This window comes from Gossypium hirsutum, chromosome D09, assembly GCF_007990345.1.
Source record: "Gossypium hirsutum isolate 1008001.06 chromosome D09, Gossypium_hirsutum_v2.1, whole genome shotgun sequence".
In the NCBI taxonomy this organism is placed as follows: domain Eukaryota; kingdom Viridiplantae; phylum Streptophyta; class Magnoliopsida; order Malvales; family Malvaceae; genus Gossypium; species Gossypium hirsutum.
This window is the reverse complement of record NC_053445.1, coordinates 52013866-52029619: the sequence shown is the minus strand read 5'-3', so window position 1 is coordinate 52029619 and position 15754 is coordinate 52013866. Positions and strand designations below refer to the sequence as shown.

The 15754-nt window shown below is 28.7% G+C and overlaps 2 protein-coding genes across 2 annotated transcripts; both read right to left on the bottom strand.

The window, feature by feature from the left end:
• Nucleotides 1-6725: 6725 nt before the first annotated feature.
• On the bottom strand, nt 6726-9175 carry LOC107929178 (1,2-dihydroxy-3-keto-5-methylthiopentene dioxygenase 1). The gene is made up of 5 exons (XM_016860548.2): nt 8968-9175; nt 8797-8884; nt 8606-8700; nt 7125-7364; nt 6726-7026 (listed from the first exon to the last, which is right to left on the bottom strand). Exons 1-5 carry the CDS (start codon nt 8977-8979, stop codon nt 6898-6900), a joined length of 564 nt encoding a protein of 187 aa, XP_016716037.1. The 5' UTR covers nt 8980-9175; the 3' UTR covers nt 6726-6897.
• Nucleotides 9176-13294: 4119 nt separating this feature from the next.
• LOC107929055 (putative glycine-rich cell wall structural protein 1) lies at nt 13295-13624 on the bottom strand. Its single transcript, XM_016860394.2, has one exon. The coding sequence runs from the start codon at nt 13622-13624 to the stop codon at nt 13295-13297; it is 330 nt and encodes a 109-aa protein (XP_016715883.2).
• Between the last annotated feature and the right edge of the window lie 2130 nt (nt 13625-15754).

Genomic DNA, 15754 nt, shown 5'->3' with positions numbered 1-15754 from the left:
AAGGGCTCCCCCTTTCTTTTTGACCGATCTATGTGGGAGACTTGGGGGAAAGGATTTAGGGTTTTCAAAAATATCTAGCAAATAGTCCTTTTTTTATTGGAAAATATCTAAGCATTTAAGTATTATTTTATGCACTAATCAAAGTGAAATCTAATTAAGATTGTTACATTCCGGCTAGATCTAGTTTGATCTGAATAATTCATTTATTGCCTCAAAAATAATCTAAATTAATATTTATTAATTTTATAATTAAATCAAAATAAAATCTTAATTATATTATTAAAATTTTAATTTCTTGTTAATCTGTTCCAATTAAAAATTGCTTTATACGAATCTCAATTTATTGAATTGAGTAAGAAGCTCCAACATTAAACAATTTCTTTTTTTTTTACTTCATTTCGAGTATATATAATGATTCTTAATTTTTGTTTTTTGATATAATGTCTAGAACTATCTACAATCTCTCCCCAACCTTTATATAAGAGGATAATACGCTTCAACATACTCGAATACACATCTATTACACTGACAACAATGCTGATACCAACTGAACTAAAACTCGGTAGACTTAAACAAATCTAACCTTGATTATGAGACTTTATAATTTTTTATATTTGTTGTTCATTGAATTTATTTATTTATTTTTTAAGTTAAAATAGAATCAGTAATTACAAATATTAGATTGATTAACTAACCTAACACTTACAAATTAAATGTAATTAACTAACCACCTAAAATAAATCTAGTAAATAATTCATACATTTACACATAATAAAACTGGAATCTAAATTCTCAACATTCTTAAAACCTCATACTTGTTGTTGAGGCAAGGGCTCATTGGCTTTATGCTTAAATTTTGGAATGGCCAATCCCCCTTCCCTTTTTCTAGGTTATATTTGTATAAATTATAATTACTAAACATATGTATATATTATTTAACAAAAGAGATTATAAATTTTATACAAATAACTAAATCTTTTGCAAAAAAAAAAGATGATATATTTACCTGACACATGTACAATCAAAGATGTTTATTAAAAAAAAAAAAGATTGAACACCTATCTTGGTAATTTGCCTAAACCGACTCAAATGTAGAGGTGCTCATGGGCCGGGTCGGGCTGAGTTTAGGAAAAACTTCCGGCCCGCATCCTAGGACAAGGCCTGGCCCGGCCCAAAATATGGGCCTAAGATTTTGTCCAGGCCCAACTTGGGAAAAAATTCCTAAGCTCGAGCCCAGCCCGATCCGGCCGTTTTTTTAATAAAACACTAAAAATTTATTTTAAAAATATTTTAAAATTAAAAAAATTAAAAAATATATTTATTATATTTGGGCCGGGCCCGCGCCATAAAAGCAGTGCCCGAGGCCCAGCCTGTTTTCTAAACGGCCTCATTTTTTTGCCCAAGCCCATATTTCGGGCCTATATTTTTACCCAAACCCTCTCATATTTCGGACGGGCTGTCAGGCCGTCCGGCCCATGAGCACCTCTACTCAAATGGTTTGTTTCATTGTCTAAGAATTAATAAATATTTTTATTTAAATTTAATTATAAAAATGTATAAGTATCAATGTAAAATTATTTTTAATTATTTATGACACTTCTGATGAGGATTAATCATATAGGATGCCTTTAAATTATACTACATATTCTAAATTAGTACACAAACTTTAAAAAATTTAATTGAATCTTTAAAATATTAATATTGTATCAATTAGGTATTTTTGTTAGCTACCAATTAACTCAATTGGGTGCTAAATGTTAACTCATATATAGCATAGGGTATATTTAAAACACAAATAAAATTTTAACTACCCGTATCGTAATGATGGTTTGGATCTAACATGTTGGCAACCTTCGTAATTTCTAATAACGCCGTATATTTTTTAACACATCAAATTTAAATTCTCTATATAGTAAGTATACATATATTTAAAATTTGATCAATTGTTTGGATATTCTCTTAATTAAATCTGAGTTTACGTTTAACCCCAATGTAATCTTAAGCTAATATAAGGATCTAATTCACATAATATTAATACTTTTCAATTAATTTATATTTTGATTCTTTTTATATATATTTGCTTAGCACCTAAAGTCTGAATCATGATGTATGATATAGAATTTAATTGTATGAACTTTGTTTTTTCTCGATTTGGTAAATTCCAAAGGTGTTTAAACCTGTCATAATATCATTGGTTTTGGATTTTATGCTCCAATAAGTGGCCAAAAAGTGAACATTAAGTCAAAAAGATGCTGCTTTTTAAAAAGTTAGATTTAAGTACAGACTAAAAATACTTTTAATTAATGGTAAATTAAACAAATATAATGTAAATATGGGTTTGGGAATTAAATTTGAGTGTAATTATTCAAATGTGAATTAAATAAACATGGAGTACTAGAGTAATCAGATAAAATTACATAGTATATTAAAACTTTTTATTAATTTTATTAGTAATTATATTATCGGATACTTTCTTGAACTAACATATTATATATGACGATTTAATTTTGTTCATTATTTTTATAATAATTAATATTATTTTTTAGAATTAAATTTACGTAGTTATATAATTATAATTTGTATTACCAAATATTACAAAGAGAGTTTGTTAGCTAAACATGTCTAGATAATTAAAATTTATTATAATTACAAGAGTGTGTAATTACTACCCTAATCATTATACTTTCATCTATTTACTTTACTATATCTAAAAATCTATGTTTAGAATTTAGACCATTATTGTTGTTTAGATTCCTATAAACATACAAAGGGGTAAACTAGAAATTTCATCTTGGTGAATCGAATTAAAAATTATAAAATTTTGGATCGGTCAAAGTTGAACATTTAGTGTTAAAATAAAATATTAATTATTAAGAGGGGCCAAAATGCAGATATTTCATTTAACTAAGGGTTACACGGAACTTGTTGGTGAAAAGGGGGGTTAATTGTGTTAAACGGTTGAAATAATGCGCACAGAAACCGGTACACGAATAATGCTGAAAAATTTATTATCATTTATTTTCTTCATAACAATTAATTATACCATAAAACCTTCTTTGAAAATTTTAATATGAATAAAACTTTTATATACACAAAAAATTAGAGAACATTCTTTACATATATAGTTTGATCAATACATAAATATTAAATTTGTTAAAATTTATTGTCATGAAATTTCATTATCCGTAATTTATTCTTTTCAACAATCTACAATATTTTTTAAACAAATTCAAAAAAGACACTATATATAGAAGTCAAATACCATTTGCGAAGAAAGGATTAGATGCAATGGTGAGGCACGTTGCACTTTAAGCGGAGGATTCAAGTTCAAACTTTAGAGATGATTCTATTGGAATGGGCAACCACAAACCCCTAACATGGACTATAAAACGAATATGAACAGTATAAAAAAAAGTGTCACTTTCAAATTAATTTAGATATTTAATATATATGAGAAATTTATCTAATAATAGTGATAAAATTGTATGAATTTCTTGGGTGATCAAAATAAAAGTATCTTAAAAATTGTGTGATTAATAAATCCATAACAATACATCAAAATTTGAAACATGTCGATATCAAAATGTATCGATACAAGTAAAAAATGATATATCCACTAATAAGATATTTATTATCTTGGTTAAAGTTACATTTTAAAATATATAAAATAAATATATGAATTTTTGTGATTCAAATTTGAGTCTCACTATGTGTACTTGCACTGTGTGAGTTTCTGTCTCATATTATACGCGTGCTATATGTAGATTTTGTCTAGTTATTTCCGATTCTTTATATGTAGTTGATCGGACTTATAATTGTGTTGTATTGTAATTGTACTTCTCTCAATAAACAATAATAGTATTTTTTTATAAATAATTATGCTTAAAAAGTTTAAAATTTTAAAAATATAAATCATTTGATGTGAATAATTAATTTTAATGCTAGTTACTTATTAGCATGGCTTAAATAGATAGTGGGTAGTTTTCTCCTCACGTTAAAAGACATGTTTATCCTTAACTGATTAGTTTCTTGTAATCAAATTTCAACCTTTTTTTTTGTCATTTCACTGTTGAATTTGTGTCAATGAGTCGAGTTACATCAAACTCAGTCACAATTTTTATAATATTTAGAAATCTTACTACAGAACGTGAAAACCACATATTTAAAATATAAGTGTATTTAAAAATAATATATAATAAATAATGAAACGTAAGATCTGAAAATAATAATACATATATTATATGTTCGAAATTAAAATAAAAAATAATATAGATACTCAAATTTGGTAAAAGAAAATATTTTATGTTAAAAGTTATTTTTTAAAACTTAATTAAGAATTATTATTAGTATAGTAGTAAAAAAATTGTTTATAAATCTATTAAACATGAGTTCATTCATTAGATATGTTAATTTTTGTTCTTTTATTTTAAAACCATATAAAAGTATGAAAAGACAAAAAGGCCCTCAAAATAATAATAATAGTCATTTAATAAAAAGATATATTAGCCATTTCCTAATCAGATTGGTACCCATTTAGCCCATAATACCAACTCAATAAGAGATTTCATTAACACTACATATATAAATAAATATCTACTAAATATTGTATATTCTTTTTTTATTATTTGAAAACCTCATTATTATCATATATTGGTGGGTGAAGAGGCGATTTTAGGGGGGCTGGCATGGGCCCCGGTCCCCCTAAAATGAAAATTACCATTTGGGCTCTCTAATTTTTTTTTTAAAAATTTTAAACTAGTAAATATAAAATTACACTTTGGCCCCATTAAAATTATAAGAATTCAATTTAATCCTTTAAAATTTATAACAATACAGACTATAAAAAATTAAAATTTCATTCGGCCCCCTTAAAAATTTATTCTGGTTTCGCCCCTGGGTGATATCATTTGTGTATCAAATTATATTGATTGATAAGTGATTTTTATGTGAAAATTGTCATTAGAAATTTAAACTTTAGTTATTGAAACTGGATTAATCGATGCATCAGTTCGAAATAAAAGGGAGAACCAATTGACTCTTAAATCGATATGAATCGAGATAAAAATGGATCGAGTTGGATAATATAATTCTAAAAACCATGCTTTTGACAAAGGAATGAACAGTCCACAAAATCATTAAAAAGAGTGAAATAAAGTTTGATTTGATGAAAGATGGGCCTAATTGTAAGGGAATAAAACAATATTTTAAAGAACTAGTTTTCGGTTGATTGTAGAGCTTCACCGGATATACCCGATGCACCAAAAACCCTATAGAGAATTTCAAAGCCAAGTTGATAAGTATTTGGTACTTTTAGGTTAGGTTATGAGATCAAATTCAAGAATTAAAAACATGATTTTAATTATATAAAGACAAGGTGTGTTGTATCTGTCTCTCCCTCCATTATTGGTTCCACAAGATTCCCATACCCTCCTCAATGGGGAACTCTCCAGAACCCATATCTCACATCACCACCACTGGATTTGGTTCATTACCTTCACCTTTTCTAATTATTTCGGACTCCAATCTACGACTACTTTATTTAATGCCAATGTCAAATTTTGAGAAAATTTTAGATTGATTCAGGTGGATTTCAGTTTGTTATTTAATTAAGTGTTTCACTGTTGATGTAATTATAGATGTATTCAAGGTTCAAGTTATTTGTTTAAATTAGAACAACAATATTAGACACGAAAAATGGATATGGATAAAAAAAATTTAAGCCAGTTTAAAATATAGACCAAACTTGACTTACAACATTGAAAGCTCGAGCTCAACCAAGTGTAACTTATTTTTATATACGGTGTAATTTATAGTATTCAAAAATTGAATTTATGATGTATATACACAAAATTCTATGTTTACAATATTAATAAAAAAACATATTAAATTAAATAAAGCATAAAATTAATCTTGACTAAGATATCAAAAAAGCTACCCAAACTATTACACAAGCCTTTATACTTATTTTATAGTTAAACAAGCCACTGATATATATATTTTTTACTTATTAAATAATTTAAATCAAATTAATTTTTTAAATCTTTTTTTTTGCACAAATCATAGTTTTATTGGTTACAGATATTTAATCTAAATCTCTTACTAAACACTCAAATATGTGAGATTGATACTCAGTTAATCTACCAAACCAAAGTATAGGTGTTTAATGGGAATAAATATGAAAAGGTCTAAAACGTATTTGAGTTAAACGAATTTGGTAAAATTTAAGACCATTGAACAAGCATAAACTCTTTGAATTTAAACCATTTTGAACACAAATTATCTTAATTTCAGATTTTTCTGATTTGGTCCCTTTAAGTTTAAGTTAATTATAATAAACTATTTTAATTTAAACCATTTTGGTTTATTTTATTAATTTCACAATAAACTTAGATTAAATCTAAATAAATAATTTCATATTTTAGTAAATTGCTAGTAAAATTTTTGAACTCTACAAACAAGATCAGAAGTTAACAAGTGTCCTATAAGAATATAGTAAAATATTAAAATAAATAAATATTTAATAAAAAAAAGACACAAAATAAAAAAAATACTCTCAAGTATACTAAATACTAACCCAAAAAATAATAGTTGAATATAATTATATAAAATATTTTTAATAAAAAACAAATACCCATCTAATTCTAACCTTTTTCCCCCCTTAATTCGATGAGTGTCTGTTTCGCTTGAATAGATATTATTAAACAAGAGTTAGTAAATAAAACACATTTATCCTAAATAACATGAAATTTATACATTAATAGATGCAATTCAGTGTTTTGATATACAGATGCATAATGTTTTATCAAGTTCAGCCTTTGAGAAACTTATGAAACTAATACGTGTACATACATACATGCACGCATATATATAGAGGGGAACTTCATGTAACAAATAGCTCTAATGAGCAGCTAATGGCATCCCAACTTTCTCAGTCAAGCTTTTAATGTACTCTTTCCTTGCAGGGTGATCCTCCTGGGGCCGATTATACGCTGTCCACACCGGTTCTCCCAAAAACAACCTCATCAACTGCACAATGTAAACACGCAAGTTCGATCAACTGCAGCTCCGAGGTATCCATAACTTGCTTATAAATTAAGTTCCCTTGATCTTACACATTTTCTTACCTTGACATAGTTGCTGGTGTCAAGAGTGAACCGATGATAGATTCCAGCAGGCAATATAATAAGATCACCTCCTTTGATCCAAATCCGAATCCACCGGTCATCCTTGTCCCTAACATCAAAATACCCGCTGCCTTCCAAGCAGTAGCGTATCTCTTCGTCGGCATGGATGTGCTCGGTGTAAAAGTTCCTCAGTTTCTCCTCATAGTTGGCAACTTTCTCAGGGCATAAATCAAGCAAATCCTATATGCAATATAATGATTTAGACAAATGAAGGTCCTAAGAACTTCCTCTTCAAATTAGAATAACAAGGCAACTACAATATTCGAACTCAAATGTGAGTGTCGAACATGGATTTTACCAAGTCTTTTCATGTATTCAGAGTATCTTTGGAGTGCCGTATCCCCCAAACTCATATCCAAATGTGCCTCGGGTTCGTGAAAAATGAAGAGTAGGAATGACATAACTAGGCAAAGCAACTTAACAACTCAATAGCCCTTACAAATGCTCTATTAAGAAACAGGAATGTCCTATTGTAAGTTGTGACCCAACCTCTTATCGGTGTTGCAATTTGCTTTTGATTTGGAATTGAGTACAACACCTTATTCTATCTATCAACTTCCTCTTCGTATTTACAACATTATCCCAGTTAACACAACCTAAAAAGTAAAAGCTACGTATGCAAGAGAATCCCACCATTTGGGTACAAAGGCGAATGAAATGCAAACTAACTATATATTATATACCTTGAAATTAGCTCCTAACTTATAACTTACATTCTGCATTACCTAACAGACTACAGTTAATCACACAATACATCTCATTTTCAGAACTAAAAAAGAAATCATCTCGAATCATAATTTCACAATACCTCATCTTAGTAATACACATAATAACAGATTAACTATTTGCTCGTTTGCTTATAGCACAAATAACGTGTTTTTATTTTCTTTTTTGGTGTATGTATGTATGTATGTATGTATGTATGTATGTTACTAGAAACCGAGATCCACATCTAGGGGATGTCGTCACTCTAAATAAAGAGTCCTATCAAGATTCGAAAACAAGAAAGATAAGACTACTATACTATTGAGTTTGCAAAGCAGAAAAGCTCAATAGTTTGGTTTGCATCAGCAGTTTCCTCCAATGTTATCCGTACGTAGGGACTCCTATTGAGTGTCCAACCACTTTTATATACTTAGAGAATCAAATTCGAAATACATATAGGAGACGAATGTGTCGGACACGAGTACTTAGCGAAAATGAAAATTCCAGAAAACATAGGTTCCTTGTACATCAAAACCAAATTGGAATCCCCTTTTCCCCCCAAAAGTAATACAACAGGAACAGGCTTTCTCTAATTCCCATCACACACAATAAAATTCATTCTAAGAGCATAAAGGACAAAGCTAATAGGCAAAGCAACTTAAGCAAAACATTAACACTAATTGAGACAAAAAATATTATAAAAAAAGTTATATTACCATGTAATTATAACCTCTGGCTTCTCTAATCTTCTTCAACTCTTCATCGTTCTCATAATCCTCGGGGTTCAAATGCCAATACAACACTCCCAGCTCTACCATTATTCAAAAGAATCAATCATTTTAATTAAAACCCAATGCCAAAAACAAAAAACCCAGAAAATCTAACAGCAGAAACGTTTAGAACTCACCTGCCAAGTGCTCCAACGAAACAGGTTCGTTGGGGTTGCGTCGATGAGGAAGCCTTTGGTCTTCTTTGCTTTCATCCATAAACCAAGCCTGTTTTTATCGGTTATTGAAAAAAAAAATTCCCATTACCATTGAAGTTATATGATTGAAACTGGGAAGTTGAAGAAACTTACCTCGATAGCCATGAGTGATGATGACTTGGTGTTGAGACTCAGTGACTGGGATAAGGATTCAACTGTTTGTTAAGTTTAGTGAGTTCCTCCGTTTCGTATTTATCGACAACGTCGAGTTACCCCCTCATGTTAGATTTTAACATTGTTGATTCCCACGTGTCGCCTCTGGTTTTCTCTTGTTATTTTTGTGGTATTTAATTTAATATATAAAACCAATTTTTGCTTCAATTCTTTTTTATGGTCATTTTAAATTATGAAATGAAATTTCGAGATGAATTATAATTACTAAAATTATCACAGCCACACGTGTTAAAATTCTTTTTAAAATAAGAATACTGAATTCTAGAAAACTAATCAATTAAAAAAGTAGATTTAGTAAATAATTATATTTTACAAACTAGTAAAAGATTTGGGGCTTAATTTTTTAATCAATTTAGTGGGTTTAACTTTTGATGTTAAATGTAGGGTATTATTAAGAAAAAGAACTTAAGAAAGACTACATCGATTGGAATGGTAGTATTATTAACTTGGGTTTGATTATTATTTAAATTTATTTGATTTGTTGTAGATTAAGTTATTAACTTGGGTTTGATTATTATTTAAATTTATTTGATTTGTTGTAGATTAAGTCTTAGTTTGATTAGTATGAATATGATTATCAATGTAGGAGAACGTGGGGTTGAGTGCATTGAATTGCATTATCCTCTTATTTATGGTTATGAGTTGCGTCAAAAAAGAACAAACATGATCAAATCCTATACAAAAATTGTTATTATTCAAATCAAATTTAAAATTTTATTTAATTTACAGTTATTTATAACTTGTAACTTTTTATACTTTTATATTATAAAAATATATATTATAAATTAGTGAAAATATCGAACCAATTCGAATGAATGGAAATTGGTTTGGTTTGATGCTTATTCAGATTCGATTGAATTTTGATTTTGATTTTTTTTTGGTGAATTACAACGAAAAGTCTTGACAACAACGTGTTTAGCGTGACTCAAACTTAGACCACACCTGGAATAATGAACACCCTAACTATCATGCCAACACGCGGTATTCAATTTTGATTTGGATTTTTAAGAACTAAAATACTATAGGTTAACTGGGTAATTGCAATTTTTTTTTCTAAAACCGATAGGAACCAAACTATTACCACCCTAATGATCATGTGAAAAAATAAGACTAAATATGAAATTCTCTCATGTGTTATATACATTATGAATTTTTTTCCTTAATCGAATAGTCTTATTTATTTCAGGGAAACAAGTTGATATATATATATTTTACATAATTCATGATTTAGAATTAATTATATTAAAATTTTCATTTTCATACTTAAATTTTTTTTGTTTATGTTGATATTTTTTATCTCAATTTACCTCAAAAAATTCAATACAATTTGTTAAGATATTCTTTGAATCGGTGTGAATTTGGGCTGATACAAGTGTTCCAAGGAGCTTGATACTATTTGCAAAATCAAATGACAAATTAAACGGCGTCCAAGTTGCCACTTTAATACTTCAGTCAATTTCTGGGTTAAACGAATGTTTAGAAAAAAAAATTAGGAAGATGATAGAATGTGTATATGAAAAATGACAATATAGCTCTTTAAGTCATTTTATGCTCACCTCCCTTCTACCTTACACGTAGAGGCGGATTTAGGGGGTGGCAGAGGCTCCGGCCCCCGGGCCCTTAAATTTTTTTAAAAATTTTAAATTAGTAAGAGTAAAATTGTACTTTTAACCCTCTAAAATTATAAAATTTGGTTTGATATCCTTTAAAAATTATAAAGATATAAACTATAAAAAATTAAAATTTCATTCGGCCCCTAAAAATTTGTTCTGACTTATCCCCTACTTACACGTGATAGCTTTCTTAGTATCGGAGTCCAAGTTAGACCTTTGTTTACCCGTCGTTACTCTGGGCAACAAACGGCAAGGAGACCAGAGATTGACGCCAAACAAATGACTAACATGGTCAGTTCACCATACAAAGCTGATGGGCGAATGACCTAAAGAGATGTCTTTTATCATTTTTTATATGCTCATTCCACCATCTCATTCCTACAAGTTTTATCTGAAAATTCTTTTAACTCATAAATTGACTTTAGTATTAGAAAACGGTTGAAATGTACAGTAACGTCCTTTAATTTTACAGATCACATCAAGCCCCTTGAAGCATCTTTGCTGCCCAAATCCATACCAACTCAAAGAAAAACCAACAAGAACGTAAAACATCATCCACTTTAGTACTTTTTTTGCAATAAATTGAGATAAAATTGTGGTTTCTTCGTATTAAGTATTGAAGTGAAGAGAACAAAATTCAAAATACCAACAAAATAAATATAGTTGAAATAGTAAATTGTGTATAAAAAAGCATAATTTAATTCATATAAAGTAAATCATAACATAAAATTAATATAAATACACAAAATTATAACACGTCAGCAATAAGGACCAAACAGGTTTATGCAGATTTTTCCTCTTTTTTCTTTTTATAGAAAATGTTTTCATAATTAAAAGAGAAATAACAAAATCTCTGAAGTGTCCCTTTCTAGTTTCTACGCCTAATGAAAGTGGAATATTGCAACTTGGAAGTAATGTAGCCCTTTAATAGGGACACTGTTCCTATCACCCCCTTCTAATGGGTTCATGGCTGGGCCCTTTGGTTCTTGCCCTTGAACATTTATAATTTTTTACAACTAATTACATTAAACATCTTTAAATTTTTATTTTTATTTTAAATTATTCTTCAAATCTCATTTTACATAATTTATAATGAAAAATATAATAAAAGTTAATAATTTTTTTTTAAAAATTTAGTTTTCAGATTTTTGAAATTTTTAAAAAGCTTTATCATTTGTTTTTTCTTTACTTTTACTTTATTTTTAATTTTAAAAGTTACGTAGCAACAATCTATTTATTTAAAAATTTTATTTTAATTTTAACTATATAAGATTCAACGTATTATTTGATGATTAAAATAATAATTTTAATAATGAAAAGACCTGATCGATATGACACGATAGTTTAGAGATGCAATTAGAATGTTTTGAAGTTTGAAACCAATTTAGAATGAATATCATAATCAAGGGTGTAGCTAGGGGGCTAGTAGGGGCCTCGGTCCCCACTAAAAATGAAAAAATTTATATTGAGGCTCTCTAAATTGTTTTTAAAATTTTAAATAAGAAAATATAAAATTACACATTGGCTTCCCCTAAAAATGATAAAAAAATTGATTTAATCATTTAAAATTTATAAAGATATAAGTTATTAAAATGATGAAATTATATTTTACTATCGTAAAAATTATAATTTCATTTCACCCCTAAAAATAATTTAAAATGTTTAATACAATTAACTCTTATTATTAAGAATTTGACAGAGTTAGTGTAGCACGCAATGAAATTTCATGAAATTCACATTATTAATTTTTGGAACATTATTAATTTTTTTAAAAAGAAAAAAAGAAAAAGAGTAGTTTGAAGCAACTAACTTTCTACCATTCAAAAACAAAATACGCCAAATGGTCTCTATCAAAAATTTCAAAATGATTTTTAACTTTTACTGTTTTACAGTATGTAGTACTAAATAAGTATACAGTTTTAGGAAATACTGGGAGAGCTATTCATATCCCCAAATATGATGAATATATGTCACGTCAAATTGCACGTGAACAGACACTTTTTTAACTTTTTGGTGCAATTTATATTTGCTCAAAAGATTCCATTATTAGTGTTCTTAAATAATATAAATTATGTATATTGACAGAAAAAATATATAAATTATATGGAATGAGAATTTATTAATATTTAAAATTTTAATAATATTAGCTTCAGATTCGATTTTTCGATTAGTTTTATCTTAATAAAAGTAGTATTATTGATAAATGTTATTATTTTAGTAATATCTTTTAACTAATTGTATTTTTAGGGAAATAATAGAGACAGATATCATCGGGAAGGACATCCACGGATGGAGGTAAAATAGATAGTGAAATACCAAAAAGGTTTTTTTTTTTTAAATTTCAAAATATATAATAATAAATTTAGGCCTCATTAGTTTTATCTTTTATCAATTTGGTCATCAATTTTTTTTATAGAGAATTGAGTTATTTTTTTAATGAAAATGTTTACTAAAATATTAAATTTTAAAATATGGTAGCAAAATAGATTTTAATGCTTTAGATTTAAAACACTTTAAATAAATTTATATGTTTATTAAACTTTTCACCATATGTAATACTTTATTTTACTGATTCATAGAACCGAGCATAGTTGTGCACAGACAAGTGATAACATGTAAGAGCCAAATGCATTCTAGTAAGAGCCACCACCTCTGCCGCCACTTCCAAACCCAAACCCAAATCCACTTCCACTGCTGCCACTCCCGCTGCTAGTCCCTCCGCCGCCGCCACCTCCTCCTCCACCTCTGGTTCCACCAGTGCCACTTCCTGATCCATATCCAGTCCCACCTGATGAACTGCTACCACCTCCTCCTCCACCACCACTACCGCCGCCAGTACTACCACCAGTAGAAGGTGGTGGAGAAGGAGACCCCACCTGCAATGGTTGAGCGCTTGCCGATTGGACCCAAGAAGAAAAACATAGAGAAATTAAGAAAAGCCACACCACAAGCAAGCGAGCCATCTCTAGATTACTGTAGTCTTATTAGACAAGTGAATCAGCAATTTATATAGATGGGAGAAATGAGATGAAACCACCCTATTTCACGTAACTGGAATGCATGTTTTTCGTGGCAGTTTTGAATGGAAGCTATAAACCTAAAAAATAAACAGTAAAAGGGATATGAATAATGCGAAACGAAACCTAGTATTAGAATATGAGGACCCTCGATCGACAATGCGTTACACTTGCTTTTTCTTCCTAAAGAACATTCCTACGGACAGCTTTAACGTTTTAAACTATATTCTATATACAATTTAAAATATAAAAATAAAAACTTTGATAACAAAAGTAATTTAATCGGGCGTGCAATTTTAATATAAAATAACAATAATTATAATTATTTTATTAGTAAATTTTAATCATAAGTGTTACAATTATTATCACTTAGGTAATTCAACTAAGGAGATCCACTATTGCCTCATCTTTGTGTACGGTTTCCCAAGACTTGTGTGTTTCAGCACTTGTTTGCTTAGACGATTCTTTGTCTACGAATAACTTAGTAGGTAATTCAGCAAGGAGATCCACTATTGCCTTATCTAGTGGCAAATGTTGTATCTTGCCTCTTGAAGAGTGCGGTTACTGAATGAGCCTTTAGATTGATAAAAAATGTCCATCTATAAATTAACTTTTGTTGGCAGATAAACTGTCTCCATTTTCCTATGCGGATGATAATAGCTTAGAAATTATCCTTGACAAGTTCCAACATGCTACGAGGAAAAAGGTAAATTTCTCTAAATCATCGGTTTATTTCTCGCCCAATACCAATGAAGAAATAAGAAATGCAGTTGTTACAGCTATTCCAACTTATGTCATAAATTTCATTTTGAGTCATTTTTTGTGTGGAAATAATTGGGTGAGGTGGCCGAAACTAGTTAAATCTAAGAGAAGGAACGGCTTGGGTTTTCGATATTTTCAAACCTTTAATAAGACACTACTTGCTAAACAAGCTTGGAGGGCTCTGCTTAACCCTTTTCTATTATGGATGAAACTCTAGAAGGTCTAGTACTTCTCGACAGGGGCGAAGTCAAGAATATGATATTAGGGTTAAAATAAAATTTTAAAAGTTTAGTGGCGAAAGTTAAAAATATAATTTACTTAAATTGAATCATTCATACCTACAATAGACCCTTTAAGTCAAGGGGCAAGTCCACTACCCCATTTGCTACACCTCAACTTCCCAAATAAAGGTATGCTTCAAGCGGAGAAATCTTCAAAAGTCTTGATCATGAATACTCTTGAAATGTGAGTAAGGGCAAAAATGTTCTCTAAACCCAGGGATGATGTGATTAAAATTATTTTATTCAATTTTAATTTTAAAATATACTGTGAATAATAAACGTAAAAAAGATATCAGCTTAGACAAAAAAATTAAATCGTCACCCAACTCGATGTTCCCCAATTTCTTGACATATATACTTCTACGTACGTACTTGAAAGCATTTTAAATTTGGACAGTGCAACCTTAGGATTGCTTTAACTTTTTCTTTTTTATATATACAATGAATTTAGATTGATTTTATAAGGTTATATGGCTAATTATTTGATGCTTTTTTTAAAAAATATTTTTATGTTCTTTACCATTTTTTAGATATTTCAACCTTTTTTTACAACCTTTAAATTCTAGACGACTGCATCACAAATTATTGCACGTGTTACGCTATCAAAGTGACATGTATTTTAGATTTACTGGCGTTACAAAAAATATTAAGGTAACTAAATCAAAAATACTAAATTGGGATAAGATTTACCAAATTCAAAAGCCAATTGTATATTTTAACCATTATACTAATATATTAAAATTTATATAAATATAAAATACGATATTTAAAATACACATGTATAATTGGAACACATGCATTATAATATCTTTTGTAAGGAAATACGGATCGATTGGTTAGACTAGAAATCGGTCAAAATATCAGTTCAAAAGGAGGCTTTAAATTGATTGACTAAAGAACCGATACGGACGGGATAACAATAGATTGGATCTGGTAATTAAATCGAATTTTTAAAAAAATCAAATCAATTAAACTGATTAAATTAATTGAATAAATAAATCGATAATATGGCCGATTCGACTATCGGTAGAAA

Coding starts and splice junctions, on each gene's coding strand:
- LOC107929178 (XM_016860548.2), bottom strand. Junction 8,701..8,796: donor TTCGTTGGAGCACTTGGCAG/GTGAGTTCTAAA, acceptor GAATAATGGTAG/AGCTGGGAGTGTTGTATTGG. Junction 7,365..8,605: donor CCAGAGGTTATAATTACATG/GTAATATAACTT, acceptor TATTGCATATAG/GATTTGCTTGATTTATGCCC.
- LOC107929055 (XM_016860394.2), bottom strand. CDS start 13,624: ATGGCTCGCTTGCTTGTGGTGTGGCTTTTCTTAATTTCTCTATGTTTT.